The 26,532-nt window shown below is 44.5% G+C and overlaps 2 protein-coding genes across 3 annotated transcripts in view; one reads left to right on the top strand and one right to left on the bottom strand.

Moving 5' to 3' along the window:
- Nucleotides 1–26,532, top strand: part of LTBR (lymphotoxin beta receptor) — a 390,915-nt gene that overhangs the window by 133,713 nt on the left and 230,670 nt on the right. The window lies entirely within an intron of this gene.
- Nucleotides 1–26,532, bottom strand: part of SCNN1A (sodium channel epithelial 1 subunit alpha) — a 137,149-nt gene that overhangs the window by 32,105 nt on the left and 78,512 nt on the right. The window contains exons 7-9 of the mRNA XM_068258495.1: nt 14,753–14,851; nt 7,612–7,729; nt 2,054–2,132 (exon numbers count right to left, since the gene is read on the bottom strand). Of these exons, the coding sequence (XP_068114596.1) occupies nt 2,054–2,132; nt 7,612–7,729; nt 14,753–14,851 (296 nt within the window). The remainder of the gene's footprint in view (nt 1–2,053; nt 2,133–7,611; nt 7,730–14,752; nt 14,852–26,532) is intronic.

Raw genomic sequence — 26,532 nt, 5'->3', positions numbered from 1 at the left:
TTTCACTAGAAAATAATCGTAATGTGTCAGCGTTTCACCAGAAAATAATTGTAATGCGGCAATGTTTCACCAGAAATTACACATATTTCAGCAGCATTTAACCAGAAAATATGCAATGCAGACAGCATTTCACCAGAAAATACACATAATGTGGGCAGCGTTCACCAGAAAATACACATAGGCAGGGCTCCTCTCTCCCCCCCCCCCTCCCCATTAGCCCTGATACCTGCCTGCACTTATAAGAAAAAAAAATGTTCTCACCTGCAGAAGACACCTCTCCCGGCCTCCCTCCGGCACGCAGCAGCTCCCCCAATGATCTTTGTGCAGCAACTCCGGCTGCAAAACTCCCGCGTTGACAGGCAGAGCAGGGCTACGAGAAAATTGCACTCAAAAGCTCTGCACTGGAGACACAAATAGTCTCCAGTGCAGGGCTTCAGACTCCATTTTCCTATAGCCCTGCTCTGCCTGCCGGAACCCACAGGCTCCGCAGACTGCAGAAGTGAGCTTACAAGCTGTGGTCAGTGAACTGGTGCGGTGTCTTTGAGATGCGGCAAGCCAGTTCACCACCTGGGGGGACACCATCTGGTGGGGGGTGGCCACGGTCTACCCCCTGCCCTGCACAGCACTCGTGCCCGCCTGGTTGGCCTGGCGGACCAGGCGCCTCTGCACGAGGGTCAGAAGGAGGCACAAAGGGGGACACAAGGAGTCACAAAGGAGGACAGAAAGAGTCACAGGGGGACTAAAGGCGGCACAATGGGGGACAGAATGAGGCACAAAGGGGAACAGAAGGAGGCACAGGGGGACTGAAAAAGGCACACAGGAGGACAGAAAGAGGCACGGGTGTCAGAAAAAGTCACAAAGGAGGATAGAAGGAGGCACAAGGGGACAGAAGGAGGCACACAGGGGGACAGAATAAGACACAAAGGCGGACAGAAAGCGGTACAGGGGAAAGAAGAAGGCATGAGGGCCAGAAGGAGGCACAAAAAAAGACAGAAGGAGGCACAAAGTGGGGCAGGAGGCGGCACAATGGGGACAGATTGAGGCACAAAGGGGACAAAAGGAGGCACAGGAGGAAAGGAGGCACAGCGGGACTGAAGGAGGCACACAGGGGACAGAAAGAGTCACAAAGGAGGGCAGAAGGAAGCACAGGGAGACAGTAGGAGGCACAAAGGGGGACAGAAGTATGCACAAAGGGGGACAGAAAGAGGCACAAAAGGGGGACAGAAGACAATAGAGGGAGATATAAGGAAGCGCAGGGAGACAGAAGGAGGCAGAGGGGACAGAAAGATCCACAGGGAGTTAGAAGAAGGCACAAAGGGGCACAGAAGGAGGCACAGGGGGACAGAGGAAGGTGCAGTGGACAGAGGTGGCAAATGGGCACTGAAGAGCCACAGGGAGACAGAAGGAGGCACAAAGGGAGACAGAAGGAGGAACAGGAAGACAGAATGGGGCAGAGTGGGACTGAAGGAGGAACAGAGGGGCAGAGGTAGCACAAGGGGAGAAATAAAGGCAAAGGGGGACAGAATGAGGCACAAAGGGGTACAGAAGGATGCAGAGGTGGCAACTGCCTGCAACTTATGCTAAGTAGATGCAGCAGAAGCAAGTAAAATAAGACCCATGGGGCGGAGCTTAGTCCAGGGGTGGGGGTTAATTTGTGGGTGGGGCTTAATCCAGCAACATGGTGCCCCCCAGGACCAATGGCACTCCAGGCAATGGCCTGTACTGCCTATGCCTAGAGGCGCCCCTGTGTACAGAGTGCTTGAGTGGGTCAAATGTAAAATTTGTACCGAGTTTTTTTTGTTCTGTAGCTACACCACTGATGACCCTCAACAGCTTTTCCATAACAAGTGTGGCCAACATGACTATAACGAGACTAGCCACCATGAATCCCCCCCCTCATTACAACTGAAACCACAAAGAGGTTATTCTCCCCTTCCCATTTCAGTCTCAGTGACCACGAGACCCAGCCCAGGGCTCACCATGATTGCAGCAGCCTCCCCTGGTTAGATACACCAATGCAGATAAGCAGTTAGTCTTATATTGGGTTACTTACACACACGGCTTGCGGCATTTTGCGTAACATCCCAAGTTATGTGCTTTGAATGTGTCGCTCAGTTTGTAGTAACAGTGACCTGTTGAGAATTAAGAAACAATGAGTATTAATCTGCACTCCCATATGAAACTACCAACTGGCTTACCCGCTCCCTTACCCTGCAGGCCAGCAAAGAGAAACACCTTGCTTATATTTCAGCGATATCTTTTGTACATGTGTGGAAGCTGCACACTGCACCAAAGTACAGTAGTTTTGTATTGAAGCAGGCAATTTGGGTGCCCCCTAGCGCTGAAAGTTTGGGCACCGATGTAGGCGCTTATAGAAATATTGACATTGAGCCATAATTTGCCCACCTGAGAAATAGCGGGCACTGGTACAGCGCCTGCTATTTATCGGACACCGCGGGCACCCAAATTAAGATCAATGCAGTGCGGTGGCGTAGTGGTTAGTGCTCTCGCCTTGCAGCGCTGGGTCCCCGGTTCGAATCCCAGCCAGGTCAACATCTGCAAGGAGTTTGTATGTTCTCCCCGTGTCTGTGTGGGTTTCCTCCGGGCACTGTCATTTCCTCCCACACCCCAAAAACATAGAGAAGTTAATTGGCTTCCCCCTAAATTGGCCCTAGGCTATGATAGATGCACTACACGGTACATACATATCTATACATGTCTATACATATGATTATGTTAGGGACTAGATTGTGAGCCCCTCTGAGGGACAGTTAATGACAAGTCAATGTACTCTGTACAGTGCTGCGTAATATGTCGTAATAAATACTTAAATAAATAAATAGGCGTCTATGGTGGCACCCAATAACTTATTTCTTTGTTGTTGTTGCGGTGAGATTGGCTTGTGTGTGTGTGTGTGTGTGTGGGGGGGGTGTTTAGGATTATAGGCTCGTACACACGCCGTACTAAGGGCAACGCCGGGTCCGCCGGGCGGATCGTTCAGAGACAGCCTTATCAGTCCGCCGACCGACTGTACACACCATGTACTGTCTGCTGAAAACCCGCCCAGCGGGAGGTGACGACGGACCCGTTGTTGCCTTTAGTACGGCGTGTGTACGAGCCTTTAGGCGTCAGGTAGAAAGTTTGTGTGGGGGGAAGGTGAGTGTTAGGGGTCAGGTAGGAAGTTTGCGTGGGCGAGGGGTTAGGCATCAGGTAGGGTGTCTGTAAGGGGGGGGGGGGGAATGGTGGAGTTAGGCATCAGGGGAGGGTTTTGTGTGAGGTTAGGTTTAGCCATAGTAAAATATCGATATTTAATGCAGATATTTTACACTTTAATAGTAAAATATTGGTATTGAATACCGATATTGTACTATCAGCATTACTAGGCGCCCAAATTTCCATGCGCCTTTTTCGATAGACGCGTTTGGATTCTGCTGTCCTGGTTTAATGTATGGCAGGGAAGAGGACATAATAGCGCAACAGGAGGTCCGGGTCAGTTGTACCTGGATGCCATCAGAAATTCTGCCGAAATCTATATATGGCTACACTACAAAACCATATGGCTGTTGACTTGAGTTACTCAGTTGACAAAAACCTACTGCCACTCAGTCATGCTTCTGGGACTGGATTTATAGTTTTTGCAGCACCCAATATGCTGAGCAGTTGCACCACAGTCCCACTCCTTGTGCAGTCTCCAATTCTAAGGGCAGGAGCACCGTCTTCCATATGAAGACCGCTAGATATATTCCGTGTGTCTGGCTGTTCTGCTGCTCCTTTGTCTAATAATTTTAGCCATAGACACCGAACAAGTATGCAGATCAGATGAATACCTCCCAACTTTTTGAGCTAGGAAAGGAGGACACTTTAACCTCCTTTGCAGTAATCACGAGTACAACTCGGGGTGGAAAAAACATGCCAGGAGCAGTAACCCTGTACTGAACTCGTGGTAGCTGCCAGAGGTCTATGCAGAGCAATGCGTGCATCAAGCGTGTATCACTCACCTCCCGGGGGACCATGACATCGGCTGCCATTCTTCTTCCTCTCCTCTGAGGCTCTACTTCCCACTGGTCTCCTCACTATAGGGTTACAGCGCCACCTGGAGGACGGAGGGAAAACTGCAGCGCTGGATCCCAGGGAGGTGAGTGATTACTGAGCTGTTGCAGATCTCCCTAGCAGCATGATTTTTTTCCAGGTTTTAGGGTCTGAAAGGGTGCAAAACAATTGTACCGCTTTTAGACCCCAAAATCCAGAAAGAATCATACTACCAACGGGGTTAAGACACGCCTCGACCACACCCCTCACCTTGCCCCCACCACACCCCTCACTTTGCCCCCACCACACCCCTCACCGTGCATATTGCAAAGAATTCAGAACCAAAAGATGTAGTTTTATCATTCAAACCACACTGGTCCATTATAGTATTCGTTTTTCTTATTTTTAACATTTGAACATAAGAAATATCAATTTACCGGTAATTGATGGTAATAAAGTTGAGAGTTTCTTGAACATTTTGATTGATGATTCCTTTAAAGGGGAACTGAAGAGAGAGGTATATGGAGGCTGTCGTGTTTATTTCCTTTTAATCAATACCAGTTGCCTGGCAGCCCTACTGGTCTATTTCTCTGCAGTAGTATCTGATTAAACCCAGAAACAAGCATGCAGCTAGTCTTGTCAGATCAGACTTATAAGTCTGAACCACTGAAACACCTGATCTGCTGCATGCTTGTTCAGGGGCTATGGCTAATAGTATTAGAGGCAGAGGATCAGCAGGGCTGCCAGGCAACTGGTATTGTCTAAAAGGAAATAAACATGACAGCCTCCATATACCTCTCTCTTCAGTTCCCCTTTAAAGTAAATATATCAGCCTCTATATCTCTCTTACTTCAGGTTCACTCTAAAGCGGACCTGAACTCAGAACTTCCTCTCTGCACTAAAAGATAAGTAACAGCATAATAATCTTTAGGCATAGACAGCACTTCTACTGTTCCCATCATATGTGCTGCGCTGCAGTGCGATGCGCTATTGCACTGCTACATACATTTTTCGAGTATCGCAACGCTGACCCATTCACTGTAATGAATGGGATCAGCATAGCAGCGCAGATGGCGTGCAATCGTACGCGTGTGAACGAGGCCTTTAATATGTATTGTGGGTCATGGGTGGCTGGTGCCTCCCTAGCCTCTGCCTTGGCCTGGCCCTGACTGTACTGTAAGTCACCTGCAGGATGTAATGGCAGTTCTGTGTATGGAGAGTAGCCAGTCTGTCACTTGTTGTGCTCTCAACAGCCGCAGAGTTCCATTTATATATCTGTACATCTTATACATATTTTACAAGCCTACCAGTGGTCTCTCATTAAAACGGACCTGAACTGAGAACTTCCTCTCTGCTCTAAAAGATAAGCAACAGCATAATAACCTTTAAAGAAAAACATTTCTTTGTTACAGCTGGTACACATCCTGCAATAAATCTGCAGTGTGCCTACTTCCTGCTTACATGGAATCAGGTGTAGGGTTAAAGTGGGCGCAAATTAAAAATACAAGATTTCAGAAATAAAATCTATTTTTTAAATTATAATAATAAATAGCAGCCTTTTTTCAGCTGCATGATGACAAATATAAAATATTTTACATTTATTGGAGGAACCCCTCCCTTCCTTTCATATTGCCGGGACAGAATCCGGCAGAATGGTGGAGTAGAAGGTGTCCAGCAAAGCAGGAATTGCTAATGGCTGCCACCTGTATAACCCTAGAGATAAATAGACAAGACAAGACAAATAACATTTATATTGCGCTTTTCTCCTTGCGGACTCAAAGCGCCAGAGCAGAGCAGCAGCCACTAGGGCGCGCTCTATTGGCAGTAGCAGTGTAAGGGAGACTTGCCAAAGGTCTCCTACTGAATAGGTGCTGGCTTACTGAACAGGCAGAGCCGAGATTCGAACCCTGGTCTCCTGTGTCAGAGGCAGAGCCCTTAACCATTACACTATCAGCCAACTGCATATAACACTCCTTCAAGCCTATGAGCATTTCAGTGCATGCTTTTCACCCTTCTCTTTTCATAACTAGGGTTATACAGGTGGCAGGCATTATTTCTGAGCTTAGTAGGAGGTTTTAGATCATGGGTGTGTTTGTCATCAGCTACCCTCCCTCACAGGGGCGTCGTCTATGTGAAATCTCACACAAGCTGAGATCACCTCCCCTGTGACATCATCAGTAGCAGCCTGTGTTTTGTTTTTGTTTTTTATCTAATCCACCAATATGAAAGTAAGGGAGGGGTTCCTCCAATAAATGTAAAATATTTTATATTTGTCATCATGCAGCTGAAAAGGGCTGCTATTTATTATTATAATTTAGAAAATAGGGTTTATTTCTGAAATCTTGTATTTTTAAGGCCCCGTTCACACTTGCGGTTTTGTCAAAACCGCACCGGATGTCCGGACCGCACCGTATCCGGACCGGACCTGATCCGTACGGTTCCTATCCGGATCCGGTCCGGATCCGGTCCGTTTGCATCCGGTTTCCGTGCGGTGTGAACACGGTTGCGGTCCGGATCCGGTTTCTTAAGGAGATAACAACCTGTAAATACCTGGGGTCTGGGAGGTCAGCAGAAGGGTCTGGGGTCATTGTTGGAGACAGGTGGACGTGTGGAGACCATCCGTGGATACAGAGACTGCTGTTGGGACCATGGATCCAGGCATTTTTCGTATACCTGGGAATTCTCTGTTGTTCGCCTCCTCGTTATCAGACTTTATATCAGACATGTTGCTGCCTAGAGCTCCAGCATGAAATCGCTGCTGCCCCACTCTGTGAACTCCATGTGGTCCCCATCCAAAATGCATAGGAAGTGGGGTAGAACGTCCGGTTTTTGTAGCCAGTGTGTTGTGCGCTCTCCGGTTCTCATTACTTTGTATTGGCCCGATGGTGCAGTCCGGCTCCGCCCCGGATACGGCTGCCGGAGGAGCCGGACCAAAAAATAGCGCATGTTGGAACGGACGCCGGAGTCCGGATCCGGTCCGGATCCGGTCCGGCTCCGGTCCGGCAGAACGGACGCATGTGAACGGACGCATAGGCTTTCATTGCTATTGCCGTGCGTCCGTTCCGTCCGTTCTGCAAGCGGTCCGGCTCCGGCACGGCGATTCCGGACGGCCACCGCTAATGTGAACCGGGCCTAATTGGGGTCCACTTTAACATCCTGTATTTACACATTCGCTGCTCTGTCGAGGCAGTCAGCTGACACAGCGGAGCAATCAACTTATAGTTGTGATTAGACACAAATGAGGGGGAATTAGACAGGCTAAACTCTCTAAATACATACAGGGTGCATTTCTCTGTTTTCCTTCTGTCCTGTGCAAGCGTTCTGGTCCACTTAAACACAGGTTTCATTATGGGGTAGGGAAATAGCTATGCACAGACAGGAACGAAGAAGTGTGAGCCGTAACAGTCTGGCTCCCTTCATGCTTCCTGTTTGCTTTGGACTGCAGACTGTGTGAATTTTTCATGCTTGTACATACAGTATTCCTCTGTACTGAATGCAGGAACTGAGGGCATTTCTCAGCACTGCTCCGGATGTGTCCTTGTATGTTTGATGATGGCCTGTAGAATGAAGCATTGGCCTTACCCCAACTCTTGTGCTTTTCATAATCGCAGAACTCAGCGCCCTCTGGCAGGGGATAAAAGACGTACGCACATCCACAGCGCTTCACCATCTCCGCCTGAAAGCAAGAGCGAGCGCAAACCTGGCAGAGCAACACGGAGATAGATTAACATCAAACTCTAATTACATGGGTGGAAAAAAAAATCTATAAATCAAGCATTTTAATTTTTGTCAATTTTTGTTAAAACGTTTCATAACAAAACCTTCTGAGATCCCAACTCTCTTTAGGCATACAGTATTTGCAGAGTATTAGATGTAACTTTGTGCCAAGGTTCTGAACGTGTGGTATGTGTACCCCAGGGGGTACATTCATTGGGTCCAGAGGGTACTCAGGCCTGATATAGTTAATCACCCACTTCAGCCTTTAGTCGTTTTTCACCTTATGCATCCGAGCAATTTTCACATCCCATTCATTCGCCAATAACTGTATCACTAATTATCACAATGAATTGATTTATATCTTGTTTTTTCTGCCACCAATTAGGCTTTCTTTGGGTGGTACATTTTGCTAAGAATTATTTTTTTCTAAATGCATTTTAAATGGGAATATTAAGAAAAAAATGGGAAAAAATCATTATTTCTCAGTTTTTGTCCATTATAGCTTTAAAATAATACATGCTACCATAATATTAAAACCTATGTATTTTATTTGCCCATTTGTCCCGGTTATTACACCATTTAAAGTATGTCCCAATCACAATGTATGGCACCAATATTTTATTTGGAAAGTAAGGTGTATTTGTTTTAGTTTTGCGCCCATCACTATTTACAAGCCTATAATTTAAAAAAGGTTCGTTATATACCCTCTTATTACTGTCGGCAGAACGTCTGCCCAGCGGGACGGTCTGATGGACCCATCGTTTGCTACAGTATGGCGTGTGTTCGTTCCTTTAGGGGGAGTCTTGCCTTCTGAATAGGTGCTGATTACTGAACAGGAAGAACCGAGATTCTAACCCAAGTGTCCTGTGTCAGAGGCAGAGCCCTTGTTGAGAACCACTGCCTTTGTGCACACATGTGCCCATGTACTGCACCTGCCTTACATGGCCTAAACTGACCATTAGCACAGAGCCACTCGTGGAGGAGCCACTTCAGCTTACTGTGCAGGCACAGCTGTACTTGCACAGGTGCAGTACGGCCACGAGAACATATCTGATAAGGTCTTGCTTGATCTGTTCAGATGGTCCGTGCATGGCAATGGTGGGGTCGAGGAGGACACAGGAAGTCTCTGGACGATCCAGAAGCTTTCTTTCTACCCAGGTAAGTAACAACGGTATATTTTATTCCTCCACCTCAGGTCCACTTTAAAAGGGGAGCATTACTGTGACTCTCAGAGCACCCGTAAACCAAACACGGTGATTCCATCGCTGGAGACTTGGATGCAGCCGGCGCCACCATAGGCCGTAATAAGAATTACGACTATAGCAGTGCACGGAGTAACTTTGGCGCCGTCAGAAGACGAAGCTGAAGTTATTTTTAATACACTATAATTCGGCCCCCAGCAATTGCTGGAAGACAAATTATTTCATTACCCACCATCCATGGCGGCCTTTGGGAGGAATAGTATTTAACACGGTCGAGACTTGTGCAGCAGCAGGATCAGCCATATACCGGCTGTATCCTGCGCACAAGTCTCCCGCGGCGATATCTCTCTTACACCCCGTAAACACCCAATTTAAAATAATGGATCAAGTCAAATGGCTTAAAGGGAACCTGAGGTAAGAGACGTATGGAGGCAGACATATTTCATTCTTTTTAAACAATGCACATTGCCTTGCTGCCCTGTTGATTCTCTGCCTCTAATACTTTTAGCCATAGAACCTAAACATGCATGCAGATCAGATGTTTCTGACAAATATTTGACAAGATTAGCTGCATGTAATTTCAGTGTTTGCCATAGGCTCTATAATACCCAGGTACACTGATGCAGGCAACTGGTGTTGTTTAAAAAGAAATAAAATATGGGCAGCACGGTGGCGTAGTGGTTAGTGCTCTCGCCTTGCAGCGCTGGGTCCCCAGTTTGAATCCCAGCCAGGTCAACATCTGCAAGGAGTGTGTATGTTCTCCCCGTGTTTGTGTGGGTTTCCTCTATGCACTCCGGTTTCCTCCCACATCCCAAAAACATACAGATAAGGTAACTGGCTTCCACCTAAATTAGCCCTAGAGTATGATACATGCACTACACAATACATACATAGACCTATGGCTATGGAAGGGACTAGATTGTGAGGCCCTCTGAGGGACAGTTAGTGACAAGACAATATATTCTGTACCGTGCTGCGTAATATGTTGGCGCTGTATAAATACTTAAATAAATAAAAAATAAATATGGCAACCTCCATATGCCTCTCATCTTGGATTCCTCTTAATTCACATGACAGCAGCTGGAACAAGATTCAGTGTTGCGCTGCAGCTCCATGCCAGCCTTTACATTGTACATGGCTACCATTGCCCATCATCACACCTAGGTCACCGCTTCTTCTGTTGGCTCCCTTTAGGCCGGAGATACCGATCCATCTTCAACAGGACCTGAATGCACAGGAACAGCTTCTTTCCCTCAGCTGTCAACCTTCTGAACTATCTCCACGTACCCCCCTCAGTGCCTCCTTTCTCCCCCTTATGCTGGGAATATACAGTTCATTTTTGAGCCATTTAGATGGCTCGATAGATAATTTCCGACATATCCGATCTCCCGCTTGTTTCGCTGCTCGATTTGTGATAGCAGTGAATGGAAAAAGATAACAAAAACGAGCGGAAGATAAGAGAATCGTCTGCAGAATCGAGGGTCGAATGGGAGAACGAGCAGTATAAACGAGCCGTTCCCCAGCATCAGGCTCCATACACACCATGCAATTTTGGTTGCTCAGATTTACCATATCTGTGTAGTATAAGGGCCAACAGATTGAAAACTTTGCAAGGATTGTTTTGAATACAAGGCTCACACCGTGGAATGTACAGAGTAGTAGTCAAATTGTTTAGTGTTAAATTGCTGTGTTTGTGAATAATGCTATCCTGGTTTTTTTCTGTATGTGAATTCTATGGTGTCTGATAATGTGTCCTATTGTGTACTTAAAGGGACCCTGAGCTGTAATTAAAAACGGAATTTGGACTTGCCAGGGCTTCCTCCAGCCCCCCGTAGCACACAAGTTCCCCTGGCGTCCTCCTGTTCCCTTCCGTGGTCCTGGTTCCGGCAACTTCGTTTGAAGTCACCCGTTCACGCACTCACTGCACGTCATCACGCAGCCCATCATAAACGTGCTGTGCATGTGCGGTTTTCTAAGACTGAAACACCACGCACAAGCCGGACTCTTACGCCAGCCTGTGACTTCAACTGAAGTCAACTACCAGAGCCAAGACCAGGAGCACGGAAGGGACTAGGAAGAGGCCGGGGGACTTCGTGGGCTACAGGGGGCTGGAGGAAGCCCCAGTTTAAGTCCAAATTCCGTTTTTTAATTACAGCTCAGGGTCCCTTTAAGCCAAATTCCGCCCTGTTTGTGCCAAATCCAAATCCAGGCATGACGCTGTCGTGCTTGGCGCAGTACATGATTCTGATCGCCGTATGCTCCACCACCCGTCACCTCTCTGCTGCCAGAGAGGGAGAGGCTGCACCTCTAACTGGATGATGATATTACACAAATTGCAAGTAGAGAATCCATGTCAAGTGTTAAAGGACACCCGAGGTGAAAATAAACTAATTAAATAAACGATTGTATTTATCTTCCTTCTCCTAAAAATAACTTTTTAAGATATTCCACGGTTTTATTGTATGTTTAAAGCTACTTTTTATGTTTTAACTGTTTTATTGTTTTTGCTCAATGACACATTCATTGAAGTATGCCAGAGCTAAAATCTATGAACTATTTACCCTTTTTATCTCTTTCCTGCTCTCAGAAGCCATTTTCTGCTAGAAAAGTGTTTTATAGTTGTAATTTCTTATCAGTGGGGGTCACACTGTAGTCACTTCCTGTCTGAGTCAGGACTAAGTCAGCCACTTACGTACTTGATATTTAACTCTTTCATGCAGAGAAAGAAAAAAAGGAACACAGCATAGTTATTTGTGTGCTAGGCACTGTACATACTCATGTTTATCTCATCATGTCACATGTCACCTCGGGTATCCTTTAACTATGAAAAGGGAAATAGGACATCCAAATACCAAAGGCTGACTTTGAACTTTTGGCATGCAGTCCAAAAAGCAGAACTGTGTGTTTTGTGCAGGAAGTGCTCATATGCTAACTAATATCACTGCCAAATAGTATATATAGTATATATATATGAGCAATTAAATATGAATTATGGAAGCTGGGCTAATCTGTATTGCAGCCATCAGAATGAACTGAGTACATAATGCAGGTGAAAATCGAAAAATTAGAATATTGTGCGAAAAGTCCATTTATTTCAGTATTTCAACTTAAAAGGTAAAACTGATATATAAAATAGACTCATTACAGGCAAAGCAAGATATTTCAGGCCTTTATTCATTGTAAATCTCAGACCATTAGAATCAGGGCCGGATTTAGGCCAAGGCAACCTAGGCCATGGTCTAGGGCATAGGTTCTCAACGTGTGGTACGCGTACCCCAGGGGGTACTTCTGAGGGTTCTAGGGGGTACTCGGGCTTGATTATACTTAACCAAAAATAACAAATTTAGAGTTTTAGAAAAGGATAAATCTTATTTAAACAGCACCAAATTAGTATTTTAGCTAATTAAAAGCAATAGTAAATGCTTGGAAATTGTTTAGAACCAATTATAATGTACTACGATTAAATATATATTTGTCAAGGGGTACGTGTGATAATGTTTACTATGCTAGGGGGTACTTGGTGAGTACAGGGTTTTAAAAGGGGTACATACCAATAAAATGTTGAGAAACACTGGTCTAGGGCACCACAGTAGCAGGGGCACCAAAGCAGCAGGCTAAACTGGTGCAGCATTTTTGTAGACTTGCAAATGCAGCAATGCAGGGAGATCAGACGAGCGCCTGACCTCAGTACTCTGCTGCTAGATGCCTGTGCAGCAGCCACCTTGCTCTCTGTGCACGTTTGCATTGTGGCCAGCGGCCATGGACTTGGGCAGTATTGGAGACGGAAAGGAAGAGGAAGCTTCTGCACTGGAGACGAGTGGAGAAATGAGTGACACTGATGGCTGCTGCGGTGTGAAGGTGAGCTGGCTACCTATACTGAAAGGGGGATTGGAAAAAGGAGGGATTAAGGGTGCCATCTGGCTACCTATACTAGAGGGAAAGGGGGAAGTGTTATCAAGCTACCTATACTGGGGAGTGGGTCATCAGGCTACCTATACTAGAGGAAAGGGGCGGAGGGGTCATCAGGCTACCTATACTAGAGGAAAGGGCGGAGGGGTCATCAGGCTACCTGTACTGAAGGGGGCCGGCTGGTGACAGTGGCCTTGGGTGGTAAAGAGTACAAAGGACACCCAAAGTGAAAATAAACTGATAAGATAAACTATTGTATCTATCCCCTTCCTCATAGAAATGACTTTTTTAGATATCCCACACTTGTATTTTATATTTAAAATGACTTTTCAAGTTTCTACTTTTTCATTGCCTCTGCTCAATGACACATTTATTAAAGTATGCCAGAGCTAAAATCTATGAACTGTTAACCTTTTTTATCTCTTTCCTGCTCTTAGAAGCCATTTTATGCCAGGAAAGTGTTTTATGACTATAATTCCTTATCACTAAGGGTTACGCTGTAGTCTGACCCAGTCCTGACTCAGACAGAAACTGCCACTTACATACCTGATGTTTAACTCTTTCAGGCAGAGAAAGAAAAAAAAAAGGAACACAGCATAGTTATTAGTGTGCTTGGCGCTGTACATACCCATGTCTATCTCATCATTTCACATGTCACCTCGGGTATCCTTTAACCCAAAACATCTGCAAAGGGTTCCTGTTTCATATATCAGTTTCACCTTTGAAGTTGAATTACTGAAATAAATGGACTTTTGCACGATATTCTCATTTTTCGAGTTTCACCTGTATCTGCTGTCTGTTCCAACTGCACCTTTCCACGAGGGAGTCCTGGGACAGTCTCTGTTTTGAAAGCCCATCTCTCTTTCCTCCTCAGTTGTACCTGCCTTAGGTCTCATGCCCTGATTTGTATGAATGTTTTTATTTAGCTATGTATCAGATGGTATAAATCACAATGTGCCAGTAGATACTATCTTCACAATATTAGGGTAATGTCCATGAGGTAGCACCTGTTAACAGGACTTCCCACCCTTTTCATTTTAAAAATCTTCATTTTGGAAGGAGAGGAAACATAAGTTGCTGCAGGAAAATTCTACCAGTTGTTGCAGGAGAGGAGACACAGTTTGCTGTATGGAAATCTTACTACTGTAAGAGAGGCAGAGAAACGAGCTACAGTACTGCTACCCAATCATTGTGGGAGAGCAGGATTATAAACTGCAGAGAAATCTTTAAACTGTGGAAGAGCGTAGACACAAACCATTGCAGGTGCAATAGTATTTAGTGCTGCTGCTCAGTATGTGCTGCCATGCATGCACAGTACAAGTTGCTATCACCAGAGTAGGTATCTTTAAGGAATTGTGAATTACTTTGGCTGTCAGGGATCTTCCAGCCAGATTGGACATTGATTGACCTGTATCTCTGTGACTGTATGTAAAGGCAAAAACAGTTTGTTAAAGATGATACCATTTATTGGCTAAATAAAATGCCACATAGTTTAATGAGACTTAAGCTGGATGAACTTCAGTCATGGTGGCCGATGAGGACCACCCCTGCCAAGCGTGTGTACGGCAGCTCCCACCCCTCTTGGCTTGGAAGGATCCTGGTGGATCGCTTAGGCCAAGCGATGCGAGACTGTTGTTCAGTCTACATAGCCTGCCACTCCCACACTGCTTCCCCCCCCCCCCCCAATATAGGAACAGAACAACAACACCATTAGCCTATAGGCTAGCGATTTGTACAAAGGGCCTTAGCCCTGCAATATTGCCAGAGGCCTGGGCAACATGCCTCATACGTCTGCACAAAGCTTTAGACCCTTATGGACACATTGTTTTGCATGAATTATCTCGCCTTAGTATTGTTTCACCTTATCTTTCAGTTTATTCCCTATAGGACTTTACCTGCTGTGTGTATTCACTGTTATACAGATTTGTCACATTGATATCACTGCCATCTTCAGAGCAGTCACTGTAGTCTCCACCAAGGCGGTTGATCGTTTCCTGAGAAGAAGAGGGAACATATAAGCTCATTAATACATCAGTGCATAACCAGCCAGCTGGTATCTGTTTCAGCTGCTCTAAACTGAAGGTGCATACAGGCGCACAATGACTGTCACCTGCAGGAATCAGGAGGAGGGGGGGGGGGGGGGGAGTCCTGGTGGAGGATGAGAGGCTTCTGGCTGGTAAGGAAAGGAGGAGAACAATGCATGACTCCTGACTCCTGTACAGTCGCCTCAGCTGAGTGTCATCTAGCGCAGGACTTTTCAACCTCTTCCACTAATTGTATCACTTTTATTGCCTGAAAAATTTCAAGTACCACCAGTGTGCCTGCACAGTAGATCTGACACGATCAGGCTCGGCAGCCCGAGTGGAGAGCCACTACTGCGCATGCACTCACATTGACAAGGAGATCTTTGAAGGGTCCCAGCGCTGGATCTCCTAAACTGAGGAGGAAGGGGGAAGCCTCTTTAGGATCCAGAGGCTTCCCCCTCCTGAGGGAAGTACCCCTCAGGGGCACTTTTTTCTTACATGTACACTTTAAAAGGGGGGGGGGGGGGCATATGGGAGGAGAATGAATAACAGGAGGCATTGGTGGAGGGAAAGGATTAAAATTTAGATTGCCATTATTAGCAATCTGTAGGTAGATAGCCTATATAGGTAGCCTTTCCAGTTCCTCCCTCACCTGCTTCAATATATATATATTGCCTCCCCCCACCACCGAGAGAGCTGGGAAGGGACTTACCACAAAGTTCAGTTCCCCCTTGCTCACTCCTTGCTGTGCAGCCCTGCGGAATAGTTCAGACCTCAGATCAGCAGTAACCTGGCCGGAGTGAAGAGACAGCCAAGCGAACGGTGCACAGTGACGGCACATAGACTTCAAATACAGGAAGTAAGCAGTGATGTCACTTCCTGTATTTGAAGTATGCCCACCGTCACTGTGCACCATTTGCCTGGCTGTCTCCTCACCGCTGATCTGAGGTCTGAAGTATGCCGCAGGGCTGCACAGCGAGGAGCGAGTGAGGGGTAACCAAACATTGTAGAGGCAGGACGGGACCAGGACAAGCGTCAGGCGGGCAATTAACCTCCCTGCCGGTTATCCCGAGCTCAGCTCGGGGTAACCTGCCGCGGAGGATTCCTCAGGCCCTGCTGGGCCGATTTGCATAATTTTTTTTTTGTTACACGCAGCTAGCACTTTGCTAGCTGCGTGTAACTTACGATCGCCGCCGCTCCGCGCCGATTCGCCGCAACCCGCCGCATCAGAGGGTGCCCCCCCCCCCCCTGAGACCCGTGCGCTGCCTGGCCAATCAGTGCCAGGCAGCGTCGAGGGGTGGTTCGGGACTCCCTCTGACGTCACGACGTCGGTGACGTCATCGCGCCCTCGGGATTTCCGGATGGGTATATGCGCCGGCGGCGATCGGCGCATTCGGGGGGACGCCGCAGGGAGGGGGGAGGCATGTAGCTAGCGCTAGGCTAGCTACATGCTAAAAAAAAAAAATGCCAAAAAACACCCTCCCTGCCGTGCGCAGCAATTTTTTATAACGGCAGGGAGGTTAAGTAGCAGGGAAACTTGGAGTGTACCACCTGGCCAACAGCAAAGTACCACTGGTGGTACGCGTACCACAGGTTGAATAGCCCTGATCTAGCGTGTATCCAGCCTTACCAAAGGCTTAAAGAGGAACTTCAGCCTAAACAAACATACTGTCATTAAGTTACATTAGTTATGTTAATTAAAATAGATAGGTAATATAATCTCTTACCCACCCTGTTATAAGAGAACAGGCAAATGTTTGATTTCATGAGGGCAGCCATCTTTTTGGTTGAAAGGAGGTGACAGGGAGCATGAGACACAGTTCCAACTGTCCTGTGTGCTGATCACCCCTCCCAGTTGCTAGGCAATGTGAATAACAACATAGGAAATCCCATCATGCTGTGCACAGCATCAGGTAAAAAAAAGCCCAGGCAGTTTTCTTTGATGGGTGGAGCTTAGCTAAAATGCAGCTAAAAATGATGCTTTGGTAAGAAAAACAAAGTTCTGATGCTGTGAAACTGAAAGAAACACCAAGCCTTTTTCGTTCTGCTGAGTACATTTTTAGTCCGGAGGTTCACTTTAAGGTGCGTACACACCTAACTGATGTCACCCATCGGGACCCGATCCCCTTGGGCAACATCGCTGGGGTGGGCCTGTACAGATGCGGAGTCGGCTTCAGTAGCTGACAATGCATGTTATTGCTATGTGGGGAGGCGGAGGGACGACGGAGCAGCGCGTGTGTGACGTCACGCGACATACCTGGGATTAAACATTAAAAAGCCTCATATAGTGTAAAATCGCTAAGCATTTATTATCTATAAAACAGGTGTACACTTACACTTTCCATAAAAAGACAATTATCTTTTTTTTATTTCAGGATTAGGCCACAAGAGGATCCCCCTAAGTGAAGTTTATTGCCACAGTTTCTTGCTAAGAATTATTTTATTGTAAATCCATTTTAACAGGAATAAAAATACAAAAATGGAAAATATTCATTATTTCTCAGTTTTTGGACATTATAGTTTTAAAATTAATTTTGCTGCTGTGGATAAAAGCCACACAATTTACGTGTCTGGGTTATCACTACATTTACAATATGTCCCTAGTACAATGTATGGTGCCAATATTTTATTTGGAAATAAAGGTGCATTTTTTGTTTTGTGACCATAACTAACTACAAGCCCAAATAAATAACAGTAACATAACCTCTTGAGTTACATATTAAAAAAAAATTCAGTTCCTAAGCTATTTATGTTTTTTTTTTTTTGGCATTTTTTTTTTAAAATGCAAATACTTTATGTAGGTAACATACGGCATCTATGGTATTATGCTTGTACAGCACTATGGTGTTATGCTTGTTCAGTATACATGGTATTATGGTTGTACATGATCCATTATACTTGTACAGCATCCGTGGTATTATGTTTGTACAGCATCCGTGGTATTATGTTTGTACAGCATCCGTGGTATTATGCTTGTACCGCATCCATGGTATTATGCTTGTACAGCATCCGTGGTATTATGCTTGTACAGCATCCGTTGTATTATGCTTGTACGGCATCCGTGGTATTATGCTTGTACAGCACTATGGTGTTATGCTTGTTCAGTATACATGGTATTATGGTTGTACATGATCCATTATGCTTGTACAGCATCCGTGGTATTATGTTTGTACAGCATCCGTGGTATTATGTTTGTACAGCATCCGTGGTATTATGCTTGTACCGCATCCATGGTATTATGCTTGTACGGCATCCATGGTATTATGCTTGTACAGCACTATGGTGTTATGCTTGTTCAGTATACATGGTATTATGGTTGTACATGATCCATTATGCTTGTACAGCATCCGTGGTATTATGTTTGTACAGCATCCGTGGTATTATGTTTGTACAGCATCCGTGGTATTATGCTTGTACCGCATCCATGGTATTATGCTTGTACGGCATCCATGGTATTATGCTTGTACAGCACTATGGTGTTATGCTTGTTCAGTATACATGGTATTATGGTTGTACATGATCCATTATGCTTGTACAGCATCCGTGGTATTATGTTTGTACAGCATCCGTGGTATTATGCTTGTACCGCATCCATGGTATTATGCTTGTACGGCATCCATGGTATTATGCTTGTACAGCATCCGTGGTATTATGCTTGTACAGCATCCATGGTATTATGCTTGTACAGCATCCATGGTATTATGCTTGTACGGCATCCATGGTATTATGCTTGTACGGCATCCATGGTATTATGCTTGTACGGCATCCATGGTATTATGCTTGTACGGCATCCATGGTATTATGCTTGTACGGCATCCGTGGTATTATGCTTGTACGGCATCCGTGGTATTATGCTTGTACGGCATCCATGGTATTATGCTTGTACGGCATCCATGGTATTATGCTTGTACGGCATCCATGGTATTATGCTTGTACGGCATCCATGGTATTATGCTTGTACGGCATCCGTGGTATTATGCTTGTACGGCATCCATGGTATTATGCTTGTACGGCATCCATGGTATTATGCTTGTACGGCATCCGTGGTATTATGCTTGTACGGCATCCATGGTATTATGCTTGTACGGCATCCATGGTATTATGTTTGTACAGCATCCATGGTATTATGTTTGTACAGCATCCATGGTATTATGCTTGTACGGCATCCATGGTATTATGCTTGTACGGCATCCGTGGTATTATGCTTGTACTGCATCCGTGGTATTATGCTTGTACGGCATCCATGGTATTATGCTTGTACGGCATCCGTGGTATTATGCTTGTACAGGGTCCATGGTATTATGCTTGTACAGGGTCCATGGTATTATGTTTGTACAGCATCCATGGTATTATGCTTGTACGGCATCCATGGTATTATGTTTGTACGGCATCCATGGTATTATGCTTGTACGGCATCCATGGTATTATGCTTGTATGGCATCCATGGTATTATGCTTGTACGGCATCCATGGTATTATGCTTGTACGGCATCCATGGTATTATGCTTGTATGGCATCCATGGTATTATGCTTGTACGGCATCCATGGTATTATGCTTGTACAGCATCCATGGTATTATACTTGTACGGCATCCATGGTATTATGCTTGTTCACTATCAAGGGTATTATTCTTTTACAGCATCCATGATGTTATGCTTGTATGGTATCCATGATGTTATGCTTGTATGGTATCCATGGTGTTATGCTTGTACGGCATCCATGGTATTATGCTTGTACGGTATCCATGGTATTATGCTTGTACGGCATCCATGGTATTATGCTTGTACAGCATCCATGGTATTATGCTTGTACAGTATCCGTGGTATTATGCTTGTACGGCATCCGTGGTATTATGCTTGTACAGCATCCATGGTATTCTGCTTGTACAGGGTCCATGGTATTATGCTTGTACAGCATCCATGGTATTATGTTTGTACAGCATCCATGGTATTATGCTTGTACGGCATCCATGGTATTATGCTTGTACGGCATCCATGGTATTATGCTTGTACGGCATCCGTGGTATTATGCTTGTACAGCATCCATGGTATTATGCTTGTACGGCATCCATGGTATTATGCTTGTACAGTATCCATGGTATTATGCTTGTTCACTATCCAGGGTATTATTCTTTTACAGCATCCATGATGTTATGCTTGTATGGTATCCATGATGTTATGCTTGTATGGTATCCATGGTGTTATGCTTGTACGGCATCCGTGGTATTATGCTTGTACAGCATCCATGGTATTATGCTTGTACAGTATCCATGGTATTATGCTTGTGTGGCATCCATGATTTTATGCTTGTATGGTATCCATGATGTTATGCTTGTATGGTATCCATGGTGTTATGCTTGTACGGCATCCGTGGTATTATGCTTGTACAGCATCCATGGTATTATGCTTGTATGGTATCCATGATGTTATGCTTGTATGGTATCGATGGTGTTATGCTTGTATGGTATCCATGATGTTATGCTTGTATGGTATCCATGGTGTTATGCTTGTACAGCATCCATGGTATTATGCTTGTACAGCGTCCATGGTATTATGCTTGTACAGTATTCATGGTATTATACTTGTACAGCATCCGTGGTATTATGCTTGTACGCCATCCATGGTATCATGCTTGTACAGTGTCCATGGTATTATGCTTGTACAGGGTCCATGGTATTATGCTTGTACAGGGTCCATGGTATTATGCTTGTACAGGGTCCATGGTATTATGCTTGTACAGGGTCCATGGTATTATGCTTGTACAGGGTCCATGGTATTATGCTTGTACGGCATCCATGGTATTATGCTTGTACGCCATCCATGGTATTATGCTTGTGCGGCATCCATGGTTTTATGCTTGTACAGTGTCCATGGTATTATGCTTGTATAGAATCCGTGGTATAATGCTTGTATGACATCCATGGTATTATAGTTATAGATCCATGGTATTGTGCTTTTACATTATCAATGGTTTTATGGTTGTCCAACATCCATGGTGTTAAGCTTGTATGGTATCCATGGTATTAAGGTTGTAAAACATCCATAGTGTTATGGTTGTATGGTATCCATGGTTAAAGGGAACCTAAACTGAGAAGGATATGGATTTTTCCTTTTAAAATAATACCAGTTGCCTAGCTCTCCTGCTGATCCTGTGTCTCTAATACTTTTAGCCACAGCCCTTGAACAAGCATGCAGATCAGGTGCTCTGACTGAAGTCAGACTGGATTAGCTGCATGCTTGTTTCAGGGTGTGATTCAGCCACTATTGCAGCCACAGAGATCAGCTGGACTGCCAGGCAACTAGTATTGTTTAACAGGAAACATCCATATCACTCTCAGTTAAGGTTCCCTTTAAATGCTTGTATGACATCCATGGTATTATAGTTGTAGAGCATCCATGGTATTGTGCTTGTAAAGCATCCATGGTATTGTGCTTGTAAAGCATCCATGGTATTAAGGTTGCACAACATCCATAGTGTTATGCTTGTATACAATCCATGGTATTTTGCTTGTATGACATTCATGGTATTAAACTTGTATTTTTTTACATTCAGAGACTATTAGTCACCTCCCAGAAGTGTGGTTTTGTGGGGAGTTTTCTCGCTTCTATAGCTGATGAAGATAATGAGGATTGACTGTGAAGTGAAACCATATAACCTATCACATAATGCCATCAACGAATAAGCAAAGTATTTACTTTGCTTTGATTTCAGAAAAAAATAGATTTATTCCTCCTGTGACTGTTCTTTGCTGTGCTGGCCAGCCATTTCCTCACAATCCTTCCATTATCCCCATGTTACATGCCTAACAGCCCCAGTTCATATGTTACTGAAATGAGGAAACATATCAGGTCCTTAAGTCTTCACCAGTTAACCACTAAGGGGTTTTTCCCTTATGAACCAGAACAATTTCCACATTTCAGTGCTCCTCCCTTTCAATCAACAGTTACTTTACCACTACTGTTATCACAACAAAATGATCTATATCTTCTTTTTTTTCTCCACCAATTAGGTTTTTTTTGGGTGGTACATTTTGCTAAGAATTCTTTTATCCTAAATGCATTTTAACGGCAATAGTGTGAAAAAACAATTGAAAAAATGTATTTTCTCAGTTTTCAACCATTATATTTTTCAAATAATACATGCTACTGTTATTAAAACTCACATTTTATTTGCCCATTTGTCCCAGTTATTACAGAATTTAAATTATGTCCCTATCACAATGTATGGCGACAATATTTTATTTGGAAATAAAGGCGTTTTTTCAGTTTTGCATCCATCACTAATTTCAAGCCCTTATTTACAAAAATAACAGTAATGTACCCCCATGACATACATATTAAAAAAGTTCAGTCCCTAAGCTAATGGGAGGGGAGGTAAGGAGTTAATTCATGGGGTATTTTATGTATCTTTATTTAATGGGATGTATTTTGGTGTAATTTTACTATTTGGCCACTAGATGTCCCCCCTACTTTATACCTAGTGTGTACTGTTTACTGCATACACCTGTACAATTTATGATTTACTTTCACTTTTGTCAATGATCACCGGCATTTCATTGATTGATTGATGCCAGTGATTGTTGATCACAGACACTTAGATTAGTGGTCTGTTCACTAACTGATGACGACAAGAGGGCATGCAGGAGCGTACACAAGGATGACAGGGTGAGGTAGGTATATCTATGCCCCTGGAAAGGGAACAGTCCCCCTGCGGTGCGTAGATATACCGTCAGTGTTTCAATAACTGGTTAAAGTCCGTACACATGCACAATTACTGTCACCTGCCTGCAGGTACTCAATCTCTTGATCAACAGTTTGGACCCAAGTGCTTCACAGACTCATCGCTAGCTTTGAGGGCAGTGGCGCATTCTGTTGCTATGGAGAGAGGAGAATGGAGGACTGTGTGGGAGATGGAACGTCTTCCAAAAGGCAGTGCAAGGCCTCGGGGGACCACTTTATATACGTTCGATTCTCGGTCGGTTGGCCACAAGTGACTGCTTCAGCAGAGTTTTGAATGCAACATTTTCCTGCTCCGTTTATGAAAATTATATCATCAGAAAATAATTTATATATTATTATTATTTAGTGTTTATAGTATTTATATAGCACTGACATCTTCTGCAGTGCTTTACAGAGTATACTGTCTTGTCACTAACTATGCCTCAGTGGAGCTCACAATCTAGTCCTTACCATAGTCATATGTCTATGTATGTATCATGTAATGTATGTATTGTAGTCTAGGGCCAATTTAGGGGGAAACCAATTAACTTATTTGTATGTTTTTGGGATGTGGGAGGAAATCGGGGTGCCCGGGGGAAACCCACGCAGACATGGGGAGAACATACAAACTCCTTGCAGATGTTGACCTGGCGGGGATTCGAATCGGGGAATCCAGTGTTGCAAGGCGAGAGCGCTAACCACGAAACAGTTCTGTAAAGAGGAATGGTCAAAAATTCCTCCTGACCGTTGTGCTCGTCTGATCTGCAACTACAGGAAACGTTTGGTTGAAGTTGTTGCTGCCGAAGGAGGTTCAACCAGTTATTAAATCCAAGGGTTCACATACCTTTTCCTCCTGCACTGTGAATGTTTACATGGTCTGTTCAATAAAAACATGGAAACATGTAATTATTTGTGTTGTATTAGTTTAAGCAGACTGTGATTGTCTATTGTTGTGACTTAGATGAAGATCAGATGACATTTTATGACCAATTTGTGCAGAAATCCATATAATTCCATAGGCTTCACATACTTTTTATTGCTACTGTAGCTCTGCTGAAACCCCATGACATTCCAACTGATCAGGTATTGATTATTGGTAATAAGAACACTTTTAACTTTTTTCCTCCTTAAATGCTTTCAAGGCTCAAACATAGGGCTTGATTCGCAAAACCGTGCTAACTGTAACAGTCTTTTCCACGCGCAGAGTCCTGCAATCGCGAACATTTGCACGCGATAACGCAGATTTTTGCGCGTGGAAAAGACTGCGAGCGGCACTTCACGTGCTAACAGTTAAGCTGGCCATACACTAGGCCGATTCCCCACCGAACGACAGCAGATTCGATCATTGGAATCAAATCTGCTGTCACATCGTTCACGCTACACGCTAAATTTCGATCTATTTCGTCCCGAAATTGATCGGTCCAGTCGATCGCTCAGTGCGGGAAATTACCATCGATCGCCCGCGGGTAGGGAGCGCGTCGCTAGCAGCGTTCGAGTGCCCACCGGCGTGACTCCCCGGTCTCCGCTGTCTTCTCCGCTCTGGTCTGGTGTCCGGCATGCTTCACTTCTTCCTGTCCCGGCAGGAAGTTTAAACAGTAGAGGGCGCTTTACTGTTTAAACTTCCCCCAGACAGGGAGAAGTGAAGCATGCCGGACCCGGAGACCAGAGCGGAGAAGAAGACAGCAGAGACTGGTGGGAGTCGCGCCGGCCGGAGCAGGTAATGTATGGGGGGGGGAGAAGCGGCGGCAGCAGCACCACCACCACAGATTGTGAACGGTTTCAGGCTGAAATCGATTCACAATCTGTTTGCAGTAAAGGCAGCCATACGATCCCTCTCTGATCAGATTCGATCAGAGAGGGATCTATCTGTTGGTCGAATCTGATGGCAAATCGACCAGTGTATGGCTACCTTTAGCACGGGTTCGTGAATCAAGCCCATAATGAGCTACAAAAGTTTTTCTTATCACCTTAACGTTTTTTTAATCACCACTCTGCCTAGTTTGTAGACAACAGAAAAAGACAATAGAATGAGCAGGTCTGACTATTTATCACTGTCAGCTGGATGTGCAGCCCCGGTTGGTGCACCTCGTGATTGTGGATAGGAGCACTCTGCACATGTACAGTACATAAAAATATCTACTGTGCAGAACACTCCCGGCAAAGGCAGCGCGATTGAGGATGGTGCTGCACATGCCCAGTGGGCAGCTGAAAGAGGGGACGCTGCAGGTGACTGGATGGTAGCAGAATCACGTCGCAGGCACAGGACGGCTGGAGGGGGCTGGTAGAAGCCCTAGGTGAGTTAATCTTTTATTTATTTATTTATTTATTTATTTATTTGCTTTAGGTTCACTTTAGCATAAAATTGGATTTATCTAAAGTACACCGATCACAGAATGCAAATATCCTAAATCTTTGCATATCTAAACTTCTAAGGTAGAAAAAGACAATTCATATAACCTGAACAGTATACAGTCCTAGACGTCTTTAATATTGTAATCATAACCAGTAAGGCCATGGCTGCAAAGCTTCTGCAGAGTTTTTTTTTTTTTTAATTGCCCCAGCAGCAGTTTCCGAGGGGAGGCGGAGCAATCACTCTACAGTTAATTTCGTTAATGACCTCAGCCCAAGCAATGGTTCTCTATTTCTTGCTTAGGTTCTCCATTTTCTCAAGCAAAGCTTTCTCCACTTCCTCCAACCATGGCTTTCTTGGCTGTCTAGCACATCTAATGTCTTGTGGATTACTATTTATACATTTCTTAAGCGGTCACCACTGTCTAATTTTCCTGTGTGTCAACGCAGTCTCTGTAGTTTCCTGAGGCAGTCTCCTGATTTCTTTCCATGACAAAGTCCATGTTCTTTTTATAGCTCCAAAATGAGTTCTTCCTGTTCCTCTCCTGGTCCCCTCGTTCCAGCGCTGTAACCCTATTGGCAATCTACAACCGATGGGAGGCTTCGGTACTCTTTGGGAGCCCCAGTGTTCCTGAAGATGGGTGGCTCCAATCTGCACACTCGCAAGAATTTCGAAGCATCCCGCGACGAGAGATTTGAACAGGGGAGACAGTGCTGTAACAAGGGGACTGTGAGAGGAACAGGAAGGCTCAGTAGGATCCAGAGACTTCCCCCTCCTTAGGTATGTTTTTTTTCTTAAATTACTTGCTTTAACTAACGTGACCAAGGAGGCATGTGGCCAAGGCCGCGGATGTGAAGTAATCCCTAACTACTGGGGCTGACAGGGAGAACAAAGGGGACCAGATGGGCAATAAAGGAGGCCACGGACTACAGAAAGCTGAAGGAAGCCCCAGGTAAGTATGTGTCACGTTTACTTTAACCACTTCAGCCTTCAGTGTTTTTTCACCTTATGCATCTGAGCAACTTTCACCTCCCATTCATTTGCCAATAACATTATCACTACTTATCACAACAAAATTATCTATTTTTTTTTCTCCACCAATTAGGCTTTCTTTGGGTGGTACATTTTGCTAAGAATTATTTTATTCAAAATGCATTTTAACGGGAATATTAAGAAAATGGAAAAAAAAATCATTATTTCTCAGTTTTCGTTCCATTATAGTTTTAAAATAATACATGCTACCATAATTAAAACCCACATATTTTATTTACCCATTTGTCCAGGTTATTACACCATTTAAATTATTTCCCTATCACAATGTATGGCACCAATATTTTATTTGGAAATAAAGGTGCATTTTTTCAGTCCATTTACAAGCTCATAATTTAAAAAATAATAGTAATATACTCTCTTGACATGCATATTTAAAAAGTTCAGACTCTAGGGTAACTATTTATGTTTTTTTTTATTTTATTTATTTCTTGATTTTTTTAATTAAAAGTTTTCTTGGGGTATTTTTAGGATTGTGGGAATGGAAGTAGTTAATTATGTATGTAAGTGTGATTATGTTTATTAAAAAAAAAT

Source organism: Hyperolius riggenbachi, chromosome 10, assembly GCF_040937935.1.
Source record: "Hyperolius riggenbachi isolate aHypRig1 chromosome 10, aHypRig1.pri, whole genome shotgun sequence".
NCBI lineage: Eukaryota > Metazoa > Chordata > Amphibia > Anura > Hyperoliidae > Hyperolius > Hyperolius riggenbachi.
This window is presented reverse-complemented; position numbering and strand designations above follow the sequence as displayed.